At 35.7% G+C, this 20,596-nt stretch overlaps 1 protein-coding gene across 1 annotated transcript in view; it reads left to right on the plus strand.

Moving 5' to 3' along the window:
• The window catches only part of LOC111148954 (DEAH-box helicase 15), a 56,855-nt gene that overhangs the window by 9,801 nt on the left and 26,458 nt on the right, over positions 1 to 20,596 (plus strand). The window contains exons 3-5 of the mRNA XM_022505791.1: positions 1,944 to 2,137; positions 17,485 to 17,644; positions 19,941 to 20,159. Coding sequence (XP_022361499.1) covers positions 1,944 to 2,137; positions 17,485 to 17,644; positions 19,941 to 20,159 — 573 coding nt within the window. The remainder of the gene's footprint in view (positions 1 to 1,943; positions 2,138 to 17,484; positions 17,645 to 19,940; positions 20,160 to 20,596) is intronic.

Here is a 20,596-nt window from a genome sequence, read left to right on the forward strand (position 1 = left end):
TTGTTGAATTTGGGATACCAGTAAAATATTCATTCCTCAAGTGCAAATGACCACTAGGTTAGGATGGGAAACATATTTAGGATTGTCAGTGTATTACAGGTAATATTAGAAATCAGGAGAGTAAATAAGACCAATCAGGATAATGTTCTTAGAAATGTGAATAGATGCATTGCCTGCGCCGTTTTCCAAATATTGTCTGGGAAACCTGGAAGGTTCCTGAAACTCAGAGGTCCTGGGGTTTTCTTTATATACTTCCAACAAAACAAAAATAGTGCAATATATTCAAAATTGAAACCGACAAGAGAATCCAACAGTCTTCTATTAAGCCAGACATTAGAGATATGCAAACATGCAAAACAATGTATTCTTTCTGCTAATTTTTTCTTCTCTTTTTTTGTTTGGAAGATGTAATTATTTTTCATAGAAAATGTTTTTGTTAGCATAGGATGGGTTTTTATTGTTAGGAATTGATAAATACTCTAAAAGTTTTTCAGTTTTAATTTCCTCATATAGTAAAGTCTGTTAGTTATTTGGCATCCTTGATTATTTTAAGAGTAAAAAGAAGTCCTGAGATCAGAGTTCAAAAACTGCTGAATTGGCCAAAAATGTTTGTATCTTGATTTTAAAGTGGAAGCAGGTTATCCATTTCACTGGAGTGAATTTAAAAAGCTTTGAACATTCTTGCCTTGAGAATTCCAAATGGTTTTAAATAGCTTTAACTGAATGGTAAATGTTTGTTTGAATTTCATTTTGTTTGGTCTTATAAAGTGCATTTTGCCTTTGCAAAAGGCTTGCTGAAATGAAGATAAATATATAAAACTTAGCTGGAAAACCACTTAAACTTTGGTTTGTGGGTTTATAGACCTAGAGAGACCCTTCTCTTTTAGGGTAGTATTTATTTCTGTTCATTTTAAGTCCTTTAAAGATATGCATTGTTAAGTTCTTAGAGAAGTGATATAGTCACCCTTCTCCCCTTTTAGATATTTGTAAGTGAAAACAGTTATCCCCAAATTGCAGAAGTAACCTAACTAAAATGTGGCAATGGTACAACAACCAATATTCTTCACGTGTCTTTGTAATCCTTTATACCAAAACCACCCCCACCTGCATTTTCTGTGGCATTTGAGTTTGACAAGCTTTTGGATGCTTTGATGGAGGCCCATCATGACTTTAATGCAGTGGATTCCCATTTAATATAGTGATTACTTAGATTTTTCCTGTGGTTCTTATCCAGGTGAGTGAGTGAAGAGTCATGAAATTAGAGGTTCTGTTAGCTTCTGTTGATACTGGAACAAGGGAGAAATGCGCTGTCGTCATGGCAGCCAACCAACTTGTGCTTGTTGGTGTTTTTTCTTGCTTTTGTAGGTGCCATCGAGTTTGAGATTGACAGTTACTGAAATTGACTTTTAAGATGGCACCTGAGGTGTTCCATTGTGCATACTTCTCCCAAAAGTAGAAGAATAGGGGTTAGATTCTGCTGGTTTATAAACCAAATTTGAATTGACTTAGAAGACATAGCTTTATAACCACAAGGGTTGTGATTTCTATTTTCACCTGCATTTTATAATCTAGATTATATAAGAATTTAATAATTTCTGAGAAAATTTGTGGAAACTCACATTTGTTATAAAGTAGAATTTTTTATAAGTTGGGTTTTTTCCAGTATATAGAGAAATGTTTAATGATCTAACAGTTGATGCTTTGATGCTGTAGAGCGTATTTAGCACAGCTTCAGTGGACCTAGCCTGCTCTGGAGTATTATGTCATCAGTGTATGACCCCTTCTTGGCTTGGAGGTCTCATGCTATAAGTTAGAGTCCTAATACTTTGTAGTGTGCCTAATTGATTTTTGCTTTAAATTATTGGAATGCAATAAAATACATGTTGAATATGCCTGATGTGCAGGCAGAGTAGAATTAATTTAAATTTGAAATTATTTGATAGATTCCACAGTGGTGTGTGGAGTACATGCGATCATTACCAGGACCCAAGAGAGGAGTTGCCTGTACCCAACCCAGGAGAGTTGCTGCAATGAGTGTGGCCCAGAGAGTTGCTGATGAAATGGATGTAATGTTGGGCCAGGAAGTTGGTTACTCCATCCGATTTGAAGACTGCAGCAGTGCAAAAACCATTCTTAAGTAAGTACTATCTTTAAAAATGCATACTTTGTTTCTCTACTTTTAGTTTTCTGCCACTAGATAGAGGGCTTTGCTAGGGGAGTCTCAAAATCATCCAAATTTAGAATAGTCCAGAGAAGACCTTCTTAGACTTACTAAATGACTTTTTAAGATGGATTCTTTTTTACCAGCAGTATATATAGCTGTTCAAAGAAATTTTTCTTTGAACAAAATTTGATTTTGTTCAAAATTTTCTTTGATTAAAGAAAGATTTCTTACTAGCAGTATATTTATATAGCTGTTCAGTAGACAGTGAGCTTCAAAGGTCACATTTTAGTTATTCGGTGCTATATCTTAGGTGAAATGTTACAGCATTTAAATGTGGTAGAAAAGTGATACATCTTAGTGAAAGATAGTTATTTCTAGAAAGAATGATGTGTGGGATGGGATAGAAATTATTTGGCGCTTTTAATGTTAATTATACAGCTATTACTGTACATATGTTATGAGCTAAAAGGAGGACTCTTTTGTTGTTGTATAATATACTCTTGGAGTCTCCCCAAAGTCCTTTACCTTTTCATTTATTGCTGTGGTGCACAATTGACTACCCTGTTGAGCTTCATTCTAATACTTTCTTTAACTGTCCTAATTTTTTTCTTCTTATACTGTATTCTCCATAAGTTGTGAGATATGTTGCCTGATGGTACTTCTTTTGAAAATCTTTGCCTTTTGTTGCTTCCGTTTATTCTGTATATATGTGACATTTAAATCATTTTTAAAAAATGATTTCTTTGTCACGATGTATTCTCCCTGAGGTTTTTTAAAAGACAATTTTGGAACAAAATGTTACATGGGCAGTGAAATGAGTCATTGGTGGGGAAATATATAGTCTTATGAGGGAAATAATGTATTACAGAAATTTTCAAATGAATGCAGAAATACGATAGTATAATGAACTCCCACCTGTTTATCCTGCATCTTCAACCATGGGCTGTCCTGTTTCATCCAAATCCCAACTTTTCCCTGTCCCATATAATTTCAAGCAAATGTTAGACATTATATACTTTCATCTGTAAATATTTCAGTGTACGTAGGTCAAAGATGGTTTCTTATATAGCTATGATATTCATAACTTTAAACATTTCCTTAAAACATCCAATCATTCTTCAAGTTTCATGTCAGTTTTTTCTAGTTTCTTTGATAAGTATTAGAACTTCAGGTTAAAGTATCACTGTTGTTTTTAATAGCAACTGGACAGTTGTCTATTTAAATCAGCTTGTCTTTGACTTTAAGGCATGATTTGGTTTATATCTTAAGTTTCTTTGAGTATGTTTTTAAAATTTTTTTTTTTTTTAAAGATTTTATTTATTTGACAGAATGAGAGACAGTGAGAGAGGGAACACAAGCAGAGGCAGTGGGAGAGGAAGAAGTAGGCTTCCTGCTGAGCAGGGAACCTGATGCAGGGCTTAATGCCAGGACCCTGGGATCATGACCTGAGCCGAAGCCAGATGCTAAACGACTGAGTCACGCAGGTGCCCCTGAGTACATCTTTTTAGTTTAGTGATAATCTCATTATTGTTCACTTGTAATTATGATATAACAAATGAAGGAGTTACATAAAGTCATAACTTAAGATTTCATACTAATTTAATATGCAGATAATGTCAGGAACTTGAGGACAAAGAAGGGCAGATTTTACTCACCTTGAGGAGAAATAATTATTTTGACATTTGATTCACTAAGTATTGACTATTTCTTGGCAAGCCACATTTGAGCGGGGAAAATGGAATTTGGAATTGGGCAAGGAAAGTTACATGTAATACTGGGTCAGAGAGTGTGTGTGTGTGTGTGTCTGTGTGTGTTAGTGTTAGGAATTGGTAGGCTTTTGAAAAATGTATGCTTGTGAAAGATTTTGGTTCTGTTAATAGGGAATGACAAGTAACATATAAATAGATTCGATATATCAAAATGAATGTATTTTTGGCATTGGCGTGTTTTCTTATGTGAAATGGTTCCCAGAGGCTATAACTAAACTTTAAAAAAAAAGCCCACTTAATTCTGGACAGGACTAGCTTACTGGGATATCTTCTAGAATCTGAAGAGCTAGAAGCTTACCTAATACTGTCTTTAAGTGATACTAAAATTAAATCCTATTTAATTGTATGGAGTGTACAATAGTTTTGATAGTAGGAATACTTCAAATGGAGTGTCGTATGAATCTGTCAATGTATTTGGTATAGTCCTCTATTATCTCATGTCTTGAGAACCCCAGATGTTAAAAACAGCTAGAACTTGAACTTAAGGAGGATCAGTTACATAGTTAATTAGATAGGAAGAGTGAATACCTAAGATAGCCACCAGTCAGTCTCCTCCTTTAGGTATTCTTATACACAGTTGACCTTTGAGCCACAAAGGGGGTTAGAGCAACAGCTCCTCCCACCCCCTGCAGAAATCTGTGTCTAACTTGACTCCCCCACAAATTACCTACTAATAGCTCACTTCACCAATAACAAACAGTTAACATATATTTTGTATGTTATTTATGTATTATCTACCATATTCTTACAGTAAGGTAAGGGAAAAATCATAAAATAATCTATAGTCCTGTACTATATTTATTGAAAAAAAATCTGTATGAGTAGATCTTTGTTGTTCATATCTCTGTTGTTCAGGGGTCAGATATGGTTATAAAAATGTCTAGGAATCCATTATTCTGCCCAAAAAAAGGCTTTTAATTTTCACTAAGAATGGTAAAGAGGACTAACTTCTGAAAATTCTGCCTGAGGGACTCAGATTTCAACCATACTCTTTGATTTCATTGTTGACAGTAAACAAATACTTTTTTACTAAATTAAATTTGTTTGAGGGTACTTTAGTTAAAGTAGTGTATCTTTAAATCATCTCTATTCATATTAAGGGCCCAGAGGTACTTTTTCTGGTGTTTGGGACACATACCCATAAATTCTAGATTCTAGATCTAGTATTGTGCTGTTTTCAGAGAATTGGATCTAGTATAAATTAGTGCATTCTCTATCAGACTAGCCTTAAAAGTCTGTCTGTCTGGTCCCAGTAGACAAGTTAGTTTTCAAACTGCCACAGCTGTAAATCATTTTTAAATTTCATTTGTTGTGAGTTTTGCCTGCTCCCATCACTTTTCTGAAGTATTCCTTTTACAGTATGCTTAACGTTCCTTTTGCCATTTTGGCTTGGAAATTATGAAAAAAAAATCCAAAAAACAACTAAGATAGCTAAAGAAGAGCACATCCGTCAGTGGAAGATGTTGCCAAGTTTGTGACTGGTCAGTGAAAAATACCTTAATTCACTTTAAGGAAGAAGAGATGATACTCTTGCAGGGGATTTTAAGAAGCATTTTGGAGTTCCAACAAATTTTAAGAAATCTGTTCTTCATTTATTTTGAGGGAGCTGATAATCTTTTTATGGAATAAAACAGTATGATAGTCTTGAACCTTCAGGGAGACATAATATTTGACGTTGGTAATTTTGTACCTAATTAGTTATTTTCTTTTTGTATCTTCTCCCCCAAGCTGCAGAATTCTGAGGTATTTTGATATTGAGGGAACCCAGTGATTTACATAAGTAATGTTTAGTTAGTCGTAAAGTTAGTTAATTGAGTGCCTTCTGTGTGTTGGACAGTGCTAGCTAGATACTAAAAAGCCGATCTGGTTCTTGTCCTCATAAAGTAAGTGCAACTTCACATTGTGATTAGGCTTCTGAAAGAGAATACCAGGGTTTGTATGAAGGCATGATTTGGAAATTCAATTTAGACTGGAAAAGAGAAGATGGAATAAAAGCCTAAGTTGAATAATGGTTTGCCAGGGTAGGGATTGGGGTACAGGGAGCAGAGCTTTCTTGGCAGATGGAACAGCATTTTTTTTTTTTTTTTTTTTTTTTTTTTAGATTTTATATATTGATCGGGGAGGGGCAGAGGGACAGGGAGAAGCAGACTCCGCTGATCAGGGAGCCTGATGCAGGGCTCGAGCCTAGGACCCTAGGATCATGACCTGAGCTGAAGGCAGACACTTAGCTGACTGAGCCACCCAGGCGCCCATCGAGCAACATTTTTAAAACCCTTTTTCCTGAAGGGGAAAAGAGTTGACTTGAGAAGACACTGCAGTTTGTGTATTCTTTCAAGTATCCAAATGATTTGTGTAAGTCAGTATTTCCATGCCTCATCGCTTGAGATGATATAGGACTGGTTTATGGATAGTATGGATAATTAAAGATTGGTTTCTTTCTTTTGCCTGGTTGGAGTATAAACTCTTTGGGAAACAGAGTTTGTGTCTATATCTGTATACTTGCCTTGTGCATGGAACTTCAAAAAGAAAAAAAAAACCTGATATGGAAAAGGCAACAGGAGAGTGTGAAATTTGTCACTACACTGTAGGTTGTGGGTGAATCTTCAACATAAATGTGAAAAACTGATTGGTTTTCATGAAGAGGAATTTTCCTTGATTTCTTGGTGGAGACAGCATGATGATAGGGTGATTTGGTGTATATAATTTGGTTTCTGTTCTGAATCATTTGGTTTTGGGTGTCATATTCATTTCAATTTTGGGATGGGCCAAAGGCTAAGGAATTAATCTGGGGTAATGTTTATGAAGCAAAGGTAGTGTAGCTCTTTTCTTCAAGGATGCATGTTTTGTAAGACCACCATCCTGAGTTGTTTATGGTATATATAGCTTCAGGACAAGCTGCTGGAAAAATCTAGAAAACTTAAGGACAGGATATAGTTTAAATCTATAATCAGGTGATAAAGGAGAAATGAACAGAACTTGGGGTCTCAAGGTGTGATAAACCCCTTGTAAAGTTTGAGGGAGAAAAGTTTTGAACTAACCAGCCAAAGAAGTGCTATTCTCCATAATACAAGTCAGAGACTTTCCACATTTTTTTAATTTCCAAAAGGCAGTTTAGACGAGAAGATGGAAGAAAATCTAAAAATATTTAATAAATACGAGATTCCAGTACAAACACTGCTACAATAAGGAGTTGGCTGGTACAGAACCTTAAGGTTGACACTGGGGAGAATTGACCCGACATTGTAGTAGCAGCTACTCATAGTAGATTCTTTGGGGCTTGAGTTAGAAGCACCAACCGAATAAGGACTATTTAGAGATTCCACAGTGGGTTTCCAGTAAGGCAGCCTTATTAAAAAGTAGATGAGTTGAGAAGAGAATCAAAGGGAAATATATCCTAAGCCACAGACACAGATTACGGGGCTGGAGTTGTGTCCTAGCTTTGCTACTTACTAGCTGCGATCTTGGCAATGTTAATTAGCCTCCCTGTGCTTATTGCTTTTTCAGAAGATAGAGCTGATAATAACTACCTCATATGGTGGTTCTGAGATAAAATATGTTAATTTGTGTACAGCCTCTAGAATAATTCCTGTCGCCCAGCAAGTGCTAAGTCAACATTTCTACTTTGCTGCTGCTGTTAGGGGTGGTAGATTTCCAGTGTGAGAAATTATTGGATCTTATTAAGCAGTTAACCTAGTTAATTAAAAAGAGACATAAAAACAGCTTAATAACGTTCTTTTTAATGCAGCACTTGAATTACAGTTTGGGGGTTTTAACTTGAATTAAAACTTGGGTATTACTTGTCACTATGAAATGAATGAATGAATCCAAATACTCTTTTAGGGCTGGAGGTAAGCCATGGAAATAGGCCTGGTACTTTAAAGACCATTATTTACATAAACATTAATTATAAACTAATTTATTGAACATATGTTGTAGAGTAGGCTTTGTTCTAAATCAGGTATAGCACTGGGGATAGATAAGGTAGTTTTACTAAATCTTTAGAAAGAGGTAGTGATAAAGAACAAATATGGTTATTTACCACTTAAGCATTTTCTGTCAGGCTGAAAACTCATCGTTGTCACCTTAGAGTTAGAATTCTTTGATTTTTTTTTTCATTCATAAAAAGCTAACTTGATTTCCTAAAGGTATGCATATATTACATTTGGTCTTTGTGTTTATACTTAAGTACTTGCAAAGGTTTAGTTCTAGAAGACTCTTTGTTTATAGTGTTTAACATCTTACAAAATGTTAAATAAAACCTATGCATTTATACTAGCTTTCTGTGAATTTTGTTGAGGAATGGGCAGTCTATTTTGAAAAGATAATTTGCCTGTTTTTAATTTCTTAGGTATTTCTTTTGCTTGATTACATAGCTAACTGAACCATACCAATATATTTTAGCTGTTTGCCCAGATAAAGCTGTATGCTTTGAATGCTGATCTCAGAACTATGAGGCTGTCTGTACAGGTTGTATATAAGTGGGGTTTGCGGTTTTCTGTTTGCTTTCTTTTTGTCCATTTTTTGGTATTAGAAATGCATTGGAACACTGTAGATTCCAAATTGTTCAAAATACTGTGTCGTACCTTTCCATGTGACTGTTCACATCTTGTAGTTTGTTCTTTGTAACCAATACTGTGTATAGGTTGTTGTGATTCTAGTAAGATTAGTGTTGTTTAAATATATCAAGTTGAACTTGACCCTATATAAATGTTTGCTTATCCCTTTACAAATGAAAGGAATATTAAGTACACAAAAGAACTGTGTTAGTGTCACTAGTTCTTCTCTGACTTGGTTGGGGACTTAAGCTGTGAGGCAATTAAGAATGTAGTTTGATTTAGTCACATGAATTATATAGATGATTTCACAAAGGAGAAGGTATTTCATCTGAGCTGAGAAGGGTGGATGGACTTAGATAGGAGATTAACTCAGCTAGGTTTTAAGTAGGAACTTCTAAGTTCCTAAGCTACCTTAAGTTCACATGCTTAATGTCTCAGTGATTTTTCAAGGTACCCTACGCCTGAAGAAATGACTCAGAATTCCATTTATTTATTGGTTTGGTCCTAAAAACTTAGTTCTGAGTATTTATGTCCTAACAACTTAGTAGCCTTTAAACAAATACCACACATACATTGGAATAAAAATTTTTTTTAAGATTTTTATTTATTTATTTGACAGAGAGAGAGATCACAAGTAGGCAGAGAGGCAGGCAGAGAGAGGGAGGAGGAAGCAGGCTCCCTGCCGAGCAGAGAGCCTGATGCAGGACTCGATCCCAGGACCCTGAGATCATGACCTGAGCCGAAGGCAGAGGCTTAACCCACTGAGCACCCAGGCGCCCGGAATCAAAATATTTTTATTTCATTCTTAAGCACCATTATCTACTAGTGTGATGTCAGTTTCTTAAACTATGGAGTTGAGTTGGACACTGCCACCTTTATTTACTGTTCTACACTGATATTTGCCTTATATTTGCTTTTTGTTAGAGCGACTATCAAAAATTAAGCCTTGCAAAGATAGTGTCTTTGAAAGGAATACACATAATGAAATACCTCTGCTAGTGGTTCTGTGGCATCACATATCAGTTACGGAAAATGATAATATAAATTGTTTTGAATCTTAGGTAAGAGCATAGTTATTCTCTGGAAATAGGGTATCATTTAACAAATTGAATCAATTTACTGTAGCAAGTTAAATGACCTGTTTATACCCAAAGAAGGAAGTAGTTTACTCTTCTCTTGACTGGACATATAAATAGATGTTAAAGTTCTACATAATCTAAACTTGGACTGTGCTAGGGGATTATACATAAACTATCCTTTAGGTGATCTTATTGAACAACCAAATACCTTATTTTTTTTAAACTGCTGTGTTCACATGATCAGGTTTCTAAAGGTTTTTTTTGTTTTGTTTTTTGTTTTTTGTTTTTTTTTGATGTAACTTCGTAGAACTATATAAATTGAGAAATACAATGCTAGCATTATAGATACTGAAGACATTAAGTTAGTGATGAATCCAGAAATAGCCAGATCACCTAAAAGAGGTAAATGACTTCATTTTTAACTGACTTATGTGTTCTTTTTTTTTTTTTTCCTTTGAGGATAGTTCTTTATTTTTATGCTTATGGCATAGAAATAACTGATACTGGAAGAAATTGTTGGAGGAAGGTAATTTGATGACTATCGGTACCTACTGAATAACCATAATAGCATTCCCTGTGAGCATGTTTAAAAGTTGGTAATTGACCATTTCATAATGTTGGCATTGTAAAGGATGGGTAGGATGTGGGTGTTGAGGCTTCACTATTTATAGTAGTGAAAAGAGCTGTATTTTATAAAGTCAGTATACTACATATAGTTTTTTTCTAATGAAGTTCTTGGTAAGTGCAAGCTGTTTTAGCTTTGTCATTTCTGTTTCTTTACTGTTGTCATTCAAAAAGTATCCTACTGATAGGGCTGCTTTTAAAGTAATTTCTACACCCATCGTGGGAATCAAACTCACGACCCTGAGATCAAGAGTTGCATGCTCAAATACCTACTGAGCTAGCCAGGTACCCCATCTACTGATAGGTGCTGATTTCACTTATATTGTTCTAGAACAGTAAATATAAAGTTGCCTTACTCTTTTTAATGACTGTATAGTTTGTTTTATTCTATTGATGGGCACTCAGATTTGCAGTTTTTGCTATTAAAAACACTTGCTGGGTCCCTGGGTGGCTCAGTCAGTTGAGTGTCTGCCTTCTGCTCTGGCTGTCATGTCCAGGTCCTGGGATTTGAGCCCTGCTCAGTGGGGAGTCTGCTTCTCGGTTTCTCTTTCCTTCTCCCCCTCCCCCTGCTTGTGCTTTCTCTCTCTCTCTAATAAATAAATAAAATATTAAAAAGAAAAACATGTGCTGTCCATAGTACCCTCCTAACAAAACCTGGTACACACATTTTTTCACACATTCACACATATATGCCTGAAATGAATTCCCTACAAATGAAATTGGTGGGGTTATAGGATTATGTTTGAATTTTATTAGATTGCCAGATTGCCTTTCATAGAGATTTATCTACTCTGACCAGTAAGGAATGAGCAAATGAATGTTTGTTTCTGTATCTGCCAGCATTGTATTGTGGAACTTTTTTTTTTCTTTGTCATTATTTTAAGTGAAAATGGAATATTATGGTTTTAATTTGCATTTCTTTTGTATGAAATTGAGCTTTTTACACGTTATTTATGAGCCATTTGTGTTTCTTTTTGGGCTTAGAGTAGTGCTTTCCTCATTTTTCCTGAAGTATTGCTACCTGCTTGACAGTTATTTATAAGGTGCTATTTTAAAATGCATCCCAATCCCAGAGAAGGTAAATTTGAAAAAGATGTACAATATTACAGGATTAATGAAACTTGGTGTTTGTCCATCTTTCTGTGGTTAGTTGGCTTTTTTTATATTGATTGTAGGAGCTCTTAACAGAATTAGCATTCTGGATATCAACTGCAATTTTCTTAACAAAATTGGCCTTCAGGATTTAAGTTCCAATTTTTATTCACTTTGCCATGTTTCTTTGCTTTGTTTGTCTCACTTTATGCCATGTAGAAACTTGAATTTTATATAGGTGTTTTGAATTAATTGAAGAAGATGTATTCAGTTATTGAACAATTATTTGAATCCATGTGTTGTAGTATTTTTGTTTACACATCTTTGATCTGTTTGAATTTTTTTTAAGGAGATAAAAGGTTTGAGGTAGGGATTTAGGTAGGTTCACACTCTGTGTCTCTCTTAACACATTCCTACACCAGAGAATGTAACACTAAGTTATTGGGGATTGTTTCCCCATGTAGGCACAGCTGTACATTAGTTTTTGACATCCACTAAAGTTATGAATAATCTTATACATAGTTTGTTAAAAATTTCTGGTGTATATTTTGGGAAACTTTCACCTATGTATCTATTTTCTTTATGGGTTTTTTTCTTTGAACCAGACAAATTGAGAAATTTTTCAAAAAATTATAAATCTATGTAAACAGAAAACTAAGTAATACCTTTGTAGTCTGTAATGTTTTATAATACTTTTTTCATGTTGGAATTGGTGATATTGGTCAGGGTCATGGTTGGCATTTGGCTTAGAGTTGTGTTATGCCATTTGCATGTGCCCATTGCAAAAAAGAAATTCTCAAGATAAGTTCATACTACTCAGCACACTGAATTTTTTTTGTTGTTTATTTTATTAATTAAGCAGTCATAGTTGAAAATATAAACTGTTTCTGACTTAAACTTCAGGGATCTTTTGCTGCTTTAGGCATCTATTTAATCTGCCTCTTTATAACTTGATTTAGACTAGTGCATCTCAGACTTTAGCAAGCATCAGACTCATGAAAGCTTGTTTGAACAGATTGCTATGCCTCCTCTTCAAAATTTCTCATTAAGTGGGTCAGGGGTGAGACCCAAGTTTTATATTTTTAACTGGTTCACAGGTGGTAGTACAGATGACTACTTAAGCAAGTTTTTGTTTCAGAACTGAAGAACACTGAATACTAGGGTATCCAGTCAAAGGTAGAGTTTGACTCTCCTATTCAGTTTTCAATTATTAGTCTATTGTTGAAACTTCAAAATTAGGTGATCAAAGTTTTATTATTGTGACACCCTGCTTTTTTGTGACTGATGCCTTGCTGTGGTTAAATATTCATTAGTACTGTGGAAGGTAGTTAAACTTGAAAATGGCTATGGCTTTTATAGGATCAACAGTACCAGGTTCTGCCTTTTTCTGTGTTTTGTGTTTGGTTGCATTTTTTTTTAAAGCAGAGGGCTTCATTTATCCAGTAGTGTAGCAAGTCATTGGGTGGTTTTTCTTTTTTCTCAGGGTTAATAAGGACCTTAATTTCACATACACATAAAATTCATGCATAATTTAAAAAGGAAACAAAAACAAGGAAAAACCGTAAAGGATACAGGGGAACAGTTCTGTTAATATACAGATAAAGTGCTGTTCCATACAAAACAACAGAAAGGATCAGAATCAAGTCACTCTAAATATAAAGAAAGAAAATCACCTCAAATAGTGTGCCAAAGTTGCCGGTAAATCTGATAGTGGCTTAATTAGGAGAAGTGTAGGACCCTTCCGTTTTCCTCTCGATAGCATAAGTAAACAACAGTGACAAGAGGTCAGAGGAGTCTCGATGGAAGGACAAACCCAGAGGGGGAAGGAAACCTGGGGGAAGGATAGGTGTGTGGTCTTGCTCCCAGCTTCCCCTCTGTTCTTGAAATAGGCCAGGTCAGTTGATTGGTCTTCATTATTTTGACATTTGACCTATTGAACTTGGGTTTTAATCCACAGCCTCATCCCTTCTTGTTTTTTTGCCTGTGAACATGTCTGTACTTTGGAGCCTCTTAATGTACTTTAAGAAAAGTCCAGTGTTTCTAAAATCAACTGTGTATGTTCATACTGGCACACTTGTAATTTTATCAAAACTTAACAGCACCCATAGAAAGAAAAATTTACTGTGTAATAATATAACAACAGAAAACAGTGCCTGAAGTCTAGTAAATGAAAGCATGCCATAAAGGAATCAATGATTGTGGTGACACACAGCAAAGAATTGTCCCAAAACTCTCAAGGCCTAACAAACGAGTTTAAAAAAAAAAAAAAAGTATGTTTTTCAGATGTTAAATAAGATATACTAATAGAGACAAGATTAGAATTTTGAGGTGACTGCTGAGAAAGATGTTAGATGGCAGAAATCTGTTCAGTTTTGGTACACACTTAAAAGAGAGCATTACTCAGTGTTAAAGTAAGATAGGTAGGAGGAAAAGGATGTACCTGCATACTTGTTTTGGGGGGACACTTTTATGTGACTTCCATCTGGTACTGGGTTGAGGTTTTTTTTTTTTGTTTGTTTGGTTTTTTTTGATAGAGATCACAAGTAGGCAGAGAGGAAGGGAAGCAGGCTCTCTGCCAAGCAGAGAGTCTGATGCAGAGAGCCCGATGCAGGGCTTGATTCCAGGACCCTGGGATCATGACCTGAGCTGAAGGCAGAGGCTTTAACCCACTGAGCCACCCAGGGACCCCTGGGTTTTTTTTTTTTTTTTTTTTTTTTTTTTTTAAAAGATCTCTCTTTATATAGAAGATCCAGATGTACTTGGGAGGTCTGGCTCTGTTTCCCTGATTTAAAAGGTGATGGGCACCTGGGTGGCGCAGTTGGTTAAGCCTCCAGCTCTTGGTTTCTGCTCAGGTTATGATCTCAGGGTTGTGAGAACAAGCCCAGCTCCGGCTCTGGGTTCACTCAGTGTGGAGTCTGCTTGAGATTCTCTTGCCTCTGCCTGTCTGGCTCTTGTATGTGCACACGCGTGCTCTCTCTCAGATAAATCTTTTTTTAAAAGGCCATCTGAGGGTTGGGGGTCAATTAAATCAGGTTAGAAAAAGTTTGGCTGACTAAGAGCATCCGCTGCAGTCATTTCAGAGGACAAAGAAAGTAGTATAGTACTTATGTTTTAATATTCTATTAAATATTAATATTTAATATTTACTCAGTAGTACTTTTGTTTTAATATGACAGCTTATCTGTAGATCACAGATGAGCTTACAAACTACCTTTTTTCTGTATGTTTCCAACCCCCACCCCCACACCAGGTAACTTTTTGCTATTATATTTATATGTACATTTTTCTTGGACTTTGAGGAGAATATGTTAGTATAGGAGGGGCCCAGGGATCAGTACAGTGATACTTAGTCTTAAGGTATTTAGCTGGTTTTGAGACTCTGGGAAAGTTAACTACTAATAGTGAATTTTCTGCACTGGAAAAGCAGCAACATTGATTATATTTCTAAGAGACCTTTCAAATTTAATTTCTTTTAGAGAGTGCATGCACGCAAGTGGGTGAGAGGGCAGAGGAAGAGAATCTCACACAGGCTCCCTGTTAAGCGCAGAGCCCAACTCAACTTGGGGCTCCATCTCATAACCCTGAGATCATGACCTGAGCTGAAACCAAAAGTTGGTACGCTTAACTGATAGAGCCACCCAGGTGCCCCTACAAATGTAATTTTTTCCGAAGCTCTCTATTACACAAACAGCAGACTTCCTACATTCCTGTCGTGCAGGAGAGGTAACAGTAACATCTCAAAATTAGATCACTGAGTGATGATCAAATGCTGAGACCCTGTTAGGAGTCTGTCTCTGGAGTCTGGAAGTCAGAGGGTTTAGTTGACCATTTAACTTAGTACATATATTATACGTACTTTCTTTTTTTTTTTTTTTTTTTAATTTTTTTAAAATTATTTATTTATTCGACAGAGATCACAAGTAGGCAGAGAGGCAGGCAGAGTCGGGGGGAAGCAGGCTCCCTGCCGAGCAGAGAGCCCAATGTGGGGCTCGATCCCAGACCCTGAGATCATGACCCGAGGTGAAGGCAGAGGCTTAACCCACTGAGACACCCAGGTGCCCCTATACGTACTTTCTAATAAAACCAGACAAATAGTAGTTCCATTAACATACAGTATCTGTATTCTGCTATTTGCAACATTTCCCCTCAGAAAAATCTAAAAGAATTAGTATTGGGGTTAGCTGTGCTTTTAAATGCCTCTACACTGTTGTGGTTGTGTGAAGCTTGAGTGTAAGGAGGGAAAAGATCAAAATAAAGAGGGTGACTTTTTTTTTTTTTTTTTTAACAAGTTTCAAGGAATTTTCAAGTTAAAGCCTGGTACTTTTATCAGTTCTGTGACTTTTTCACATTTTTAGTATTTGAGATTGAGGTACATTTTTACAATCTGAGAGTCTTATAAACTGGTAGCGATTTGGTGGTGGTTATTGCCTGTGAGTGCTTGAACTTGATCTAGCTGTACATCTTTCACTTCAGATAAGTAATTCACTATTGTTGGAACTACGTGTACTGGGTTTATTTGCTAATTAAAATGCCTTCAAAAAGATTATCCTGGGATTCCATGTTGGAATGAGTAAGCTTGGATACTGAGCATGGTGTACATTTGTTAGTATTTAAGCAAATATTTATTATTCAAAGAGTGACCAGTTCATTTTTTTTTCCCCCTAATGAAAGAACAGACAAGAGCTTTGTGGAATCTGAGGAAGTTACTCACAAGCAGATGAAGCTGTATTATGTTTTGCTACTGAGATAATGTGCAAAAGGATTGCCTATTTCATGTCAGTAATTAACAGCTGAAGTCAGGAGAAATTACTAAATGTCCTCAAATAGATCAGAGATATTTCAAAGCAGCTGGAGGCTATAGTGTAGCTGATTCATGCACTATGCTGCACTGTCGTTAAGCCATTGAGTCATATTTTAATTGGCACTGTTTTTTTCTTTCATGGTCTTAATATAAAATAATCTTCAGGTAATTCTGTGTTAATTGCAGAAATGTAGTTTAGTTTAAAAAATATGGTCAAATAAGAAGCCTAAAATATATAGAGTAAGGATGGGTTTGTTTGCCCAAAGTCTTACTAAATTTAGAATTAAGTTCAAGTGAAATAAGGAGAACAGTTCACTTCTGCTGTACATTGTCAATTTAGTGAATTTAACTGCTCCAGCAAGTCACATTAGCTAAAAATACCAAGTTAGTCCATGAAAGATTAGGTTAGACTACTTTGTGAAAAATAAAAACCCCATGATGGTTAGAAATGAAGTTAGAAATGATGACTTCTCATTTTTATACTGCTTTTAAATTTGTAAATCATGAATTGAATGAACTGTGACTTTAGTCTATCCAGGCAGACTTTGTTTTGTCCGTGTGCCAAACTCTAGGGATAGTTGTTTTCTCTTAGTGACAGTAGCAGCCAGAGTATAATGGATGGGAGATGGCTGGCCCATAACACCACTTGCAAACCAAACCACCCTGCATCTGGGTGCTGTATTAGCTGTTTTATCTTGAGCCATCTCTAAACCTCCTTTCCCTCTCTGCATTGATTTAGTGGATGTCTTTTTCCTTTTGTATCTCACGTATTTATCAACATTTTTGTAGTGCTAATGCTGCCCTTTATTCCATGAATGTATTCCTTTTTGTGCTTGCCATTATGTCGTTGAATTGGATGGGATGGGGCAAACAGATGGTAGACTTTTGTGCTGTCTCAGCCCTTTTGAACCAAGAAAGCCTGTTGTTGGCTTAAGTGGGGAATTACTAATACGGCTTTAAAGAAATGTGCATTTGCATTGTGGTAACATTTTAGTGATATGGTATTATAAAACAACTTAAAGTGACTTCTTAGTTTTGTTTTGCAAGTTGAACATTTTTGTTTTAAATTGTTTTTGAGAAACTCACTTAAGTGATGCGTTTTGGCTTTGGCATTTGTATGAAACCATGTGCTCATTATATTCCATAAGCAGATTTAATCTCGTTTTCTTATTGCATTTCAGTATTACAGTCTCACCTGACAAAATTTGGTAGTGTATAGCTTGTTTGATACTCTTAGAAATTTTTCTTCATGTTTAATTTTGCAATTGATTATGAAACAATAGCCCATTTGTTTTGGGAAAAATTTAATTTTGATTTTCCTGATGTCTTTGCATGTCATGAAGTTGAGTTTTAAAATGCTCTAAATGAACCTTGGCCAACTTGTTTTTTGTGAATGTAGGTATATGACTGATGGGATGCTACTTCGTGAAGCTATGAATGATCCCCTCCTGGAGCGTTATGGTGTAATAATTCTTGATGAGGCTCATGAAAGGACTTTGGCTACAGATATCCTCATGGGTGTTCTGAAGGAAGTTGTAAGACAGAGATCAGACTTAAAGGTGAAATAATTTTTTTACTCATTTATTTCATTAAAAAAATGTTTATTTAAAAAAACAGGATATATGCCAATCACTCTAATCACCTATAAAATATCAGTTGTAAAACAAGGAACCAGTAAGTACCTACATTCTTATTTTTATTTGTTTCTAAGGTATGTACCTGTGTCTTCATGTGTGTTCTTGGTATGATTTCACTTTTTAGTAATCTATTTTTAAGCCAAATCTTTTCCATTTCTAACCTACCTGTTTTCTAGTGATCTAATAACCCTGCTTACCCTACCTTTCATTAAATATAGAAACCTCAAATCTTTGTCCTGCCCCAACATAAACACACCCATTATAACTCGTCATGTTGGGTAATAGGAACAGCTATACCCAGAACAGGCAAGCCTTTCCTCAGAAATGTGTTCACTTAACCTAGTTTGCTTGGGTTTTTTTTTTCTGTCTGTTATATTGCCACTACCCTGGCCAGTGTTAAACCGTTTATAAGGGCCTAAAACGGACTGAATTTTCTGACCTTTTTGCCTCACAGAGTTTAGGAAGTGCCTGTCTCTCTCTCTCTCTCTCTCTCTCTCTTTTTTTTTTTTTTTTTTTTAATATTTTACTTATTTATTTGACAGAGACAACCAGCCAGAGAGGGAACACAAGCAAGGGAAGTGGGAGAGGGAGAAGCAGGCTTCCCGGTGAGCGGGGAGCCCGATCAGGGGCTCAATCCCAGGACCCTGGGATCATGAACTGAGCCACCCAGCCGTTCCATGAAGTGCCTTTTTTTTTGCTGTGCCTGTGTGTACCATTTATTGGAGCTTGGGCTCCTCATTCAGTTGTTAGTATATGTGTTATCGGGATTGTACACTGTGCAGAAAGATTCTGGGTGTTAAAACAATTGTTATCTTAGGATGTTTTTGCCTATAAATTAAAATTACGCTTTTAAAGAATGTATTTGAAAAATTAATGCTGTCATTATTGATTAAACTTTATGAACTATTGAAGTTTTTATTTTGTTTTAATTGAAGTATAGTTGACATACAACGTTATCTTAGTTTCTGATGTACAGCATAGTGATTGGTAATGACAACTCTGCATACATTATGCTGTGCTCACCTTGAGTATAGCTACCATCTGTGACTATACAACACTGTTAAAATACCATTGCCTGTATTTCCTATGCTGTACCTTTCATTCGCATGGCTTATGCATTCCATAGGTGGAAGTTCGACACTTCTACTCTACTTCACTTACGTTGCCCATCCCTCCACCCCCTTCTGGCAGCCACCAGTTCTTTGTATTTGTAGGCCTGTTTCTGCTTTTTGTTCTTTAGAGGTCACATATAAGTGAAATCAGGTGTGGGTTATTAAAGCTTTTAGGAAAGAAATTCAAAGTAGAAATTACTATGTAGTAGAATGTTTTATGGGGTGCCTTCTTTTTAAGTAAACTTTTTAATGGGTCCTGTAATGTGTGATTTACATTGTGGGGGGTGGGGGTGACTGCCCTGTCTTGTAGCCCTACCCCTGAATGGCCTTTTGTGGCTGTGGCTTTTTACAACAGTGTAGAAAATCCCCATGTAGGAATTTTTCTGAAGAAGTTATGCTTATTCAAAGTGATTTGGAAGAAGGAGAAAATTTATATCTGTGCCACTGATTTTTTTTGTCTTTTTTGCATTTTCTGTTTATTCTTGTGTGCAAGGTTATCATTTTCTGTCTTAATACAGTAGTAATTATACTGTGTATTAATGTTTTTATCAATCCCTTTTACATATTATGTAAACTAAACATGTTAGGAACATTTTATGAACTTTGGGTTTTAAGGTATTGTTTCATGAAGATGTAGTGTAGTTTATTGGATATTGAGTTTCTTTCTAATTTTTTAAAATGTTAGTAACTTTTACTATAGCTCAGCATTTCTGTGTTTTTTTGTTTGTTTTTTTTTTAAAGATTTATTTATTTTAGAGAAAGGGAGCATGAGCCGGGGGGGGAGGGGCAGTAAGGGAGAGAACAGAACTTTAAACAGACTCCTTACTGAGCTCGGGGTGGGGAATGAACTCAGAATTCTGAGATCACGACCTGAGCTGAAATCAAGTGTCAGATGCTTAATGTCCTGAGCCACCCAGGTGCCCCAACATTTGATTTTTTTATAATTAATTTGTATGAGGATTTTTATAGGTTTTTAAATAACATATATAGAATATATATATTATATATAGAACAGTAACCATTACTTGTTTTTTTTCCTTAAGAGCATATAAGAATCTTTGAAGACAACCTCAAATAATTCACTGTTTTTTTTTTTTTTTTTCCAGGTTATAGTTATGAGCGCTACTCTAGATGCAGGGAAATTCCAGATTTACTTTGATAACTGTCCTCTCTTAACTATTCCTGGACGTACACATCCTGTTGAGATCTTTTATACTCCTGAACCAGAGAGAGATTATCTTGAAGCTGCCATTCGAACAGTGATCCAAATTCATATGTGTGAAGAGGAGGAGGGAGATCTTCTACTTTTCTTAACTGGTCAAGAGGTATAGTCATTATTTGCTTCACTCTTTAGCCTTTAGCATATTAAATTATACAACAGCTATGAACTTGGCATATATTAACCATGTATTTCTTATCCCAAGTTTTAAGGTTTTTCTTCAAGTTGATTGTATTTATGTATGACCTATATAACCCCTTTGTCTCTGTACTCTATGAATACCCTTTTATACGGTTGGTGTTTGTTAATTATCCTAAGAATGTTAAATTCTTAGTTAGTGATTGCAGTCTCAGTTTTGGAGAGACCTGAGTGGTAAGTAGTGGTGTGGTAATTTAGAGTTTTGCTAAAGCAAGAACCTGAATCACACAGTTGCTGTGAAAATCAGATTGTCCTAGTCAGTTAGCCTTTGAGTGACTTGGGTGCCCATTCAACATTAAAACAAATGTTTGTGTTTTGGTTTTGTTTTCCATGCGTTCACTAAGG

Source organism: Enhydra lutris, unplaced genomic scaffold (genome assembly GCF_002288905.1).
Source record: "Enhydra lutris kenyoni isolate GAN:26980312 unplaced genomic scaffold, ASM228890v2 scaffoldscaffold21, whole genome shotgun sequence".
Lineage (NCBI taxonomy): Eukaryota > Metazoa > Chordata > Mammalia > Carnivora > Mustelidae > Enhydra > Enhydra lutris.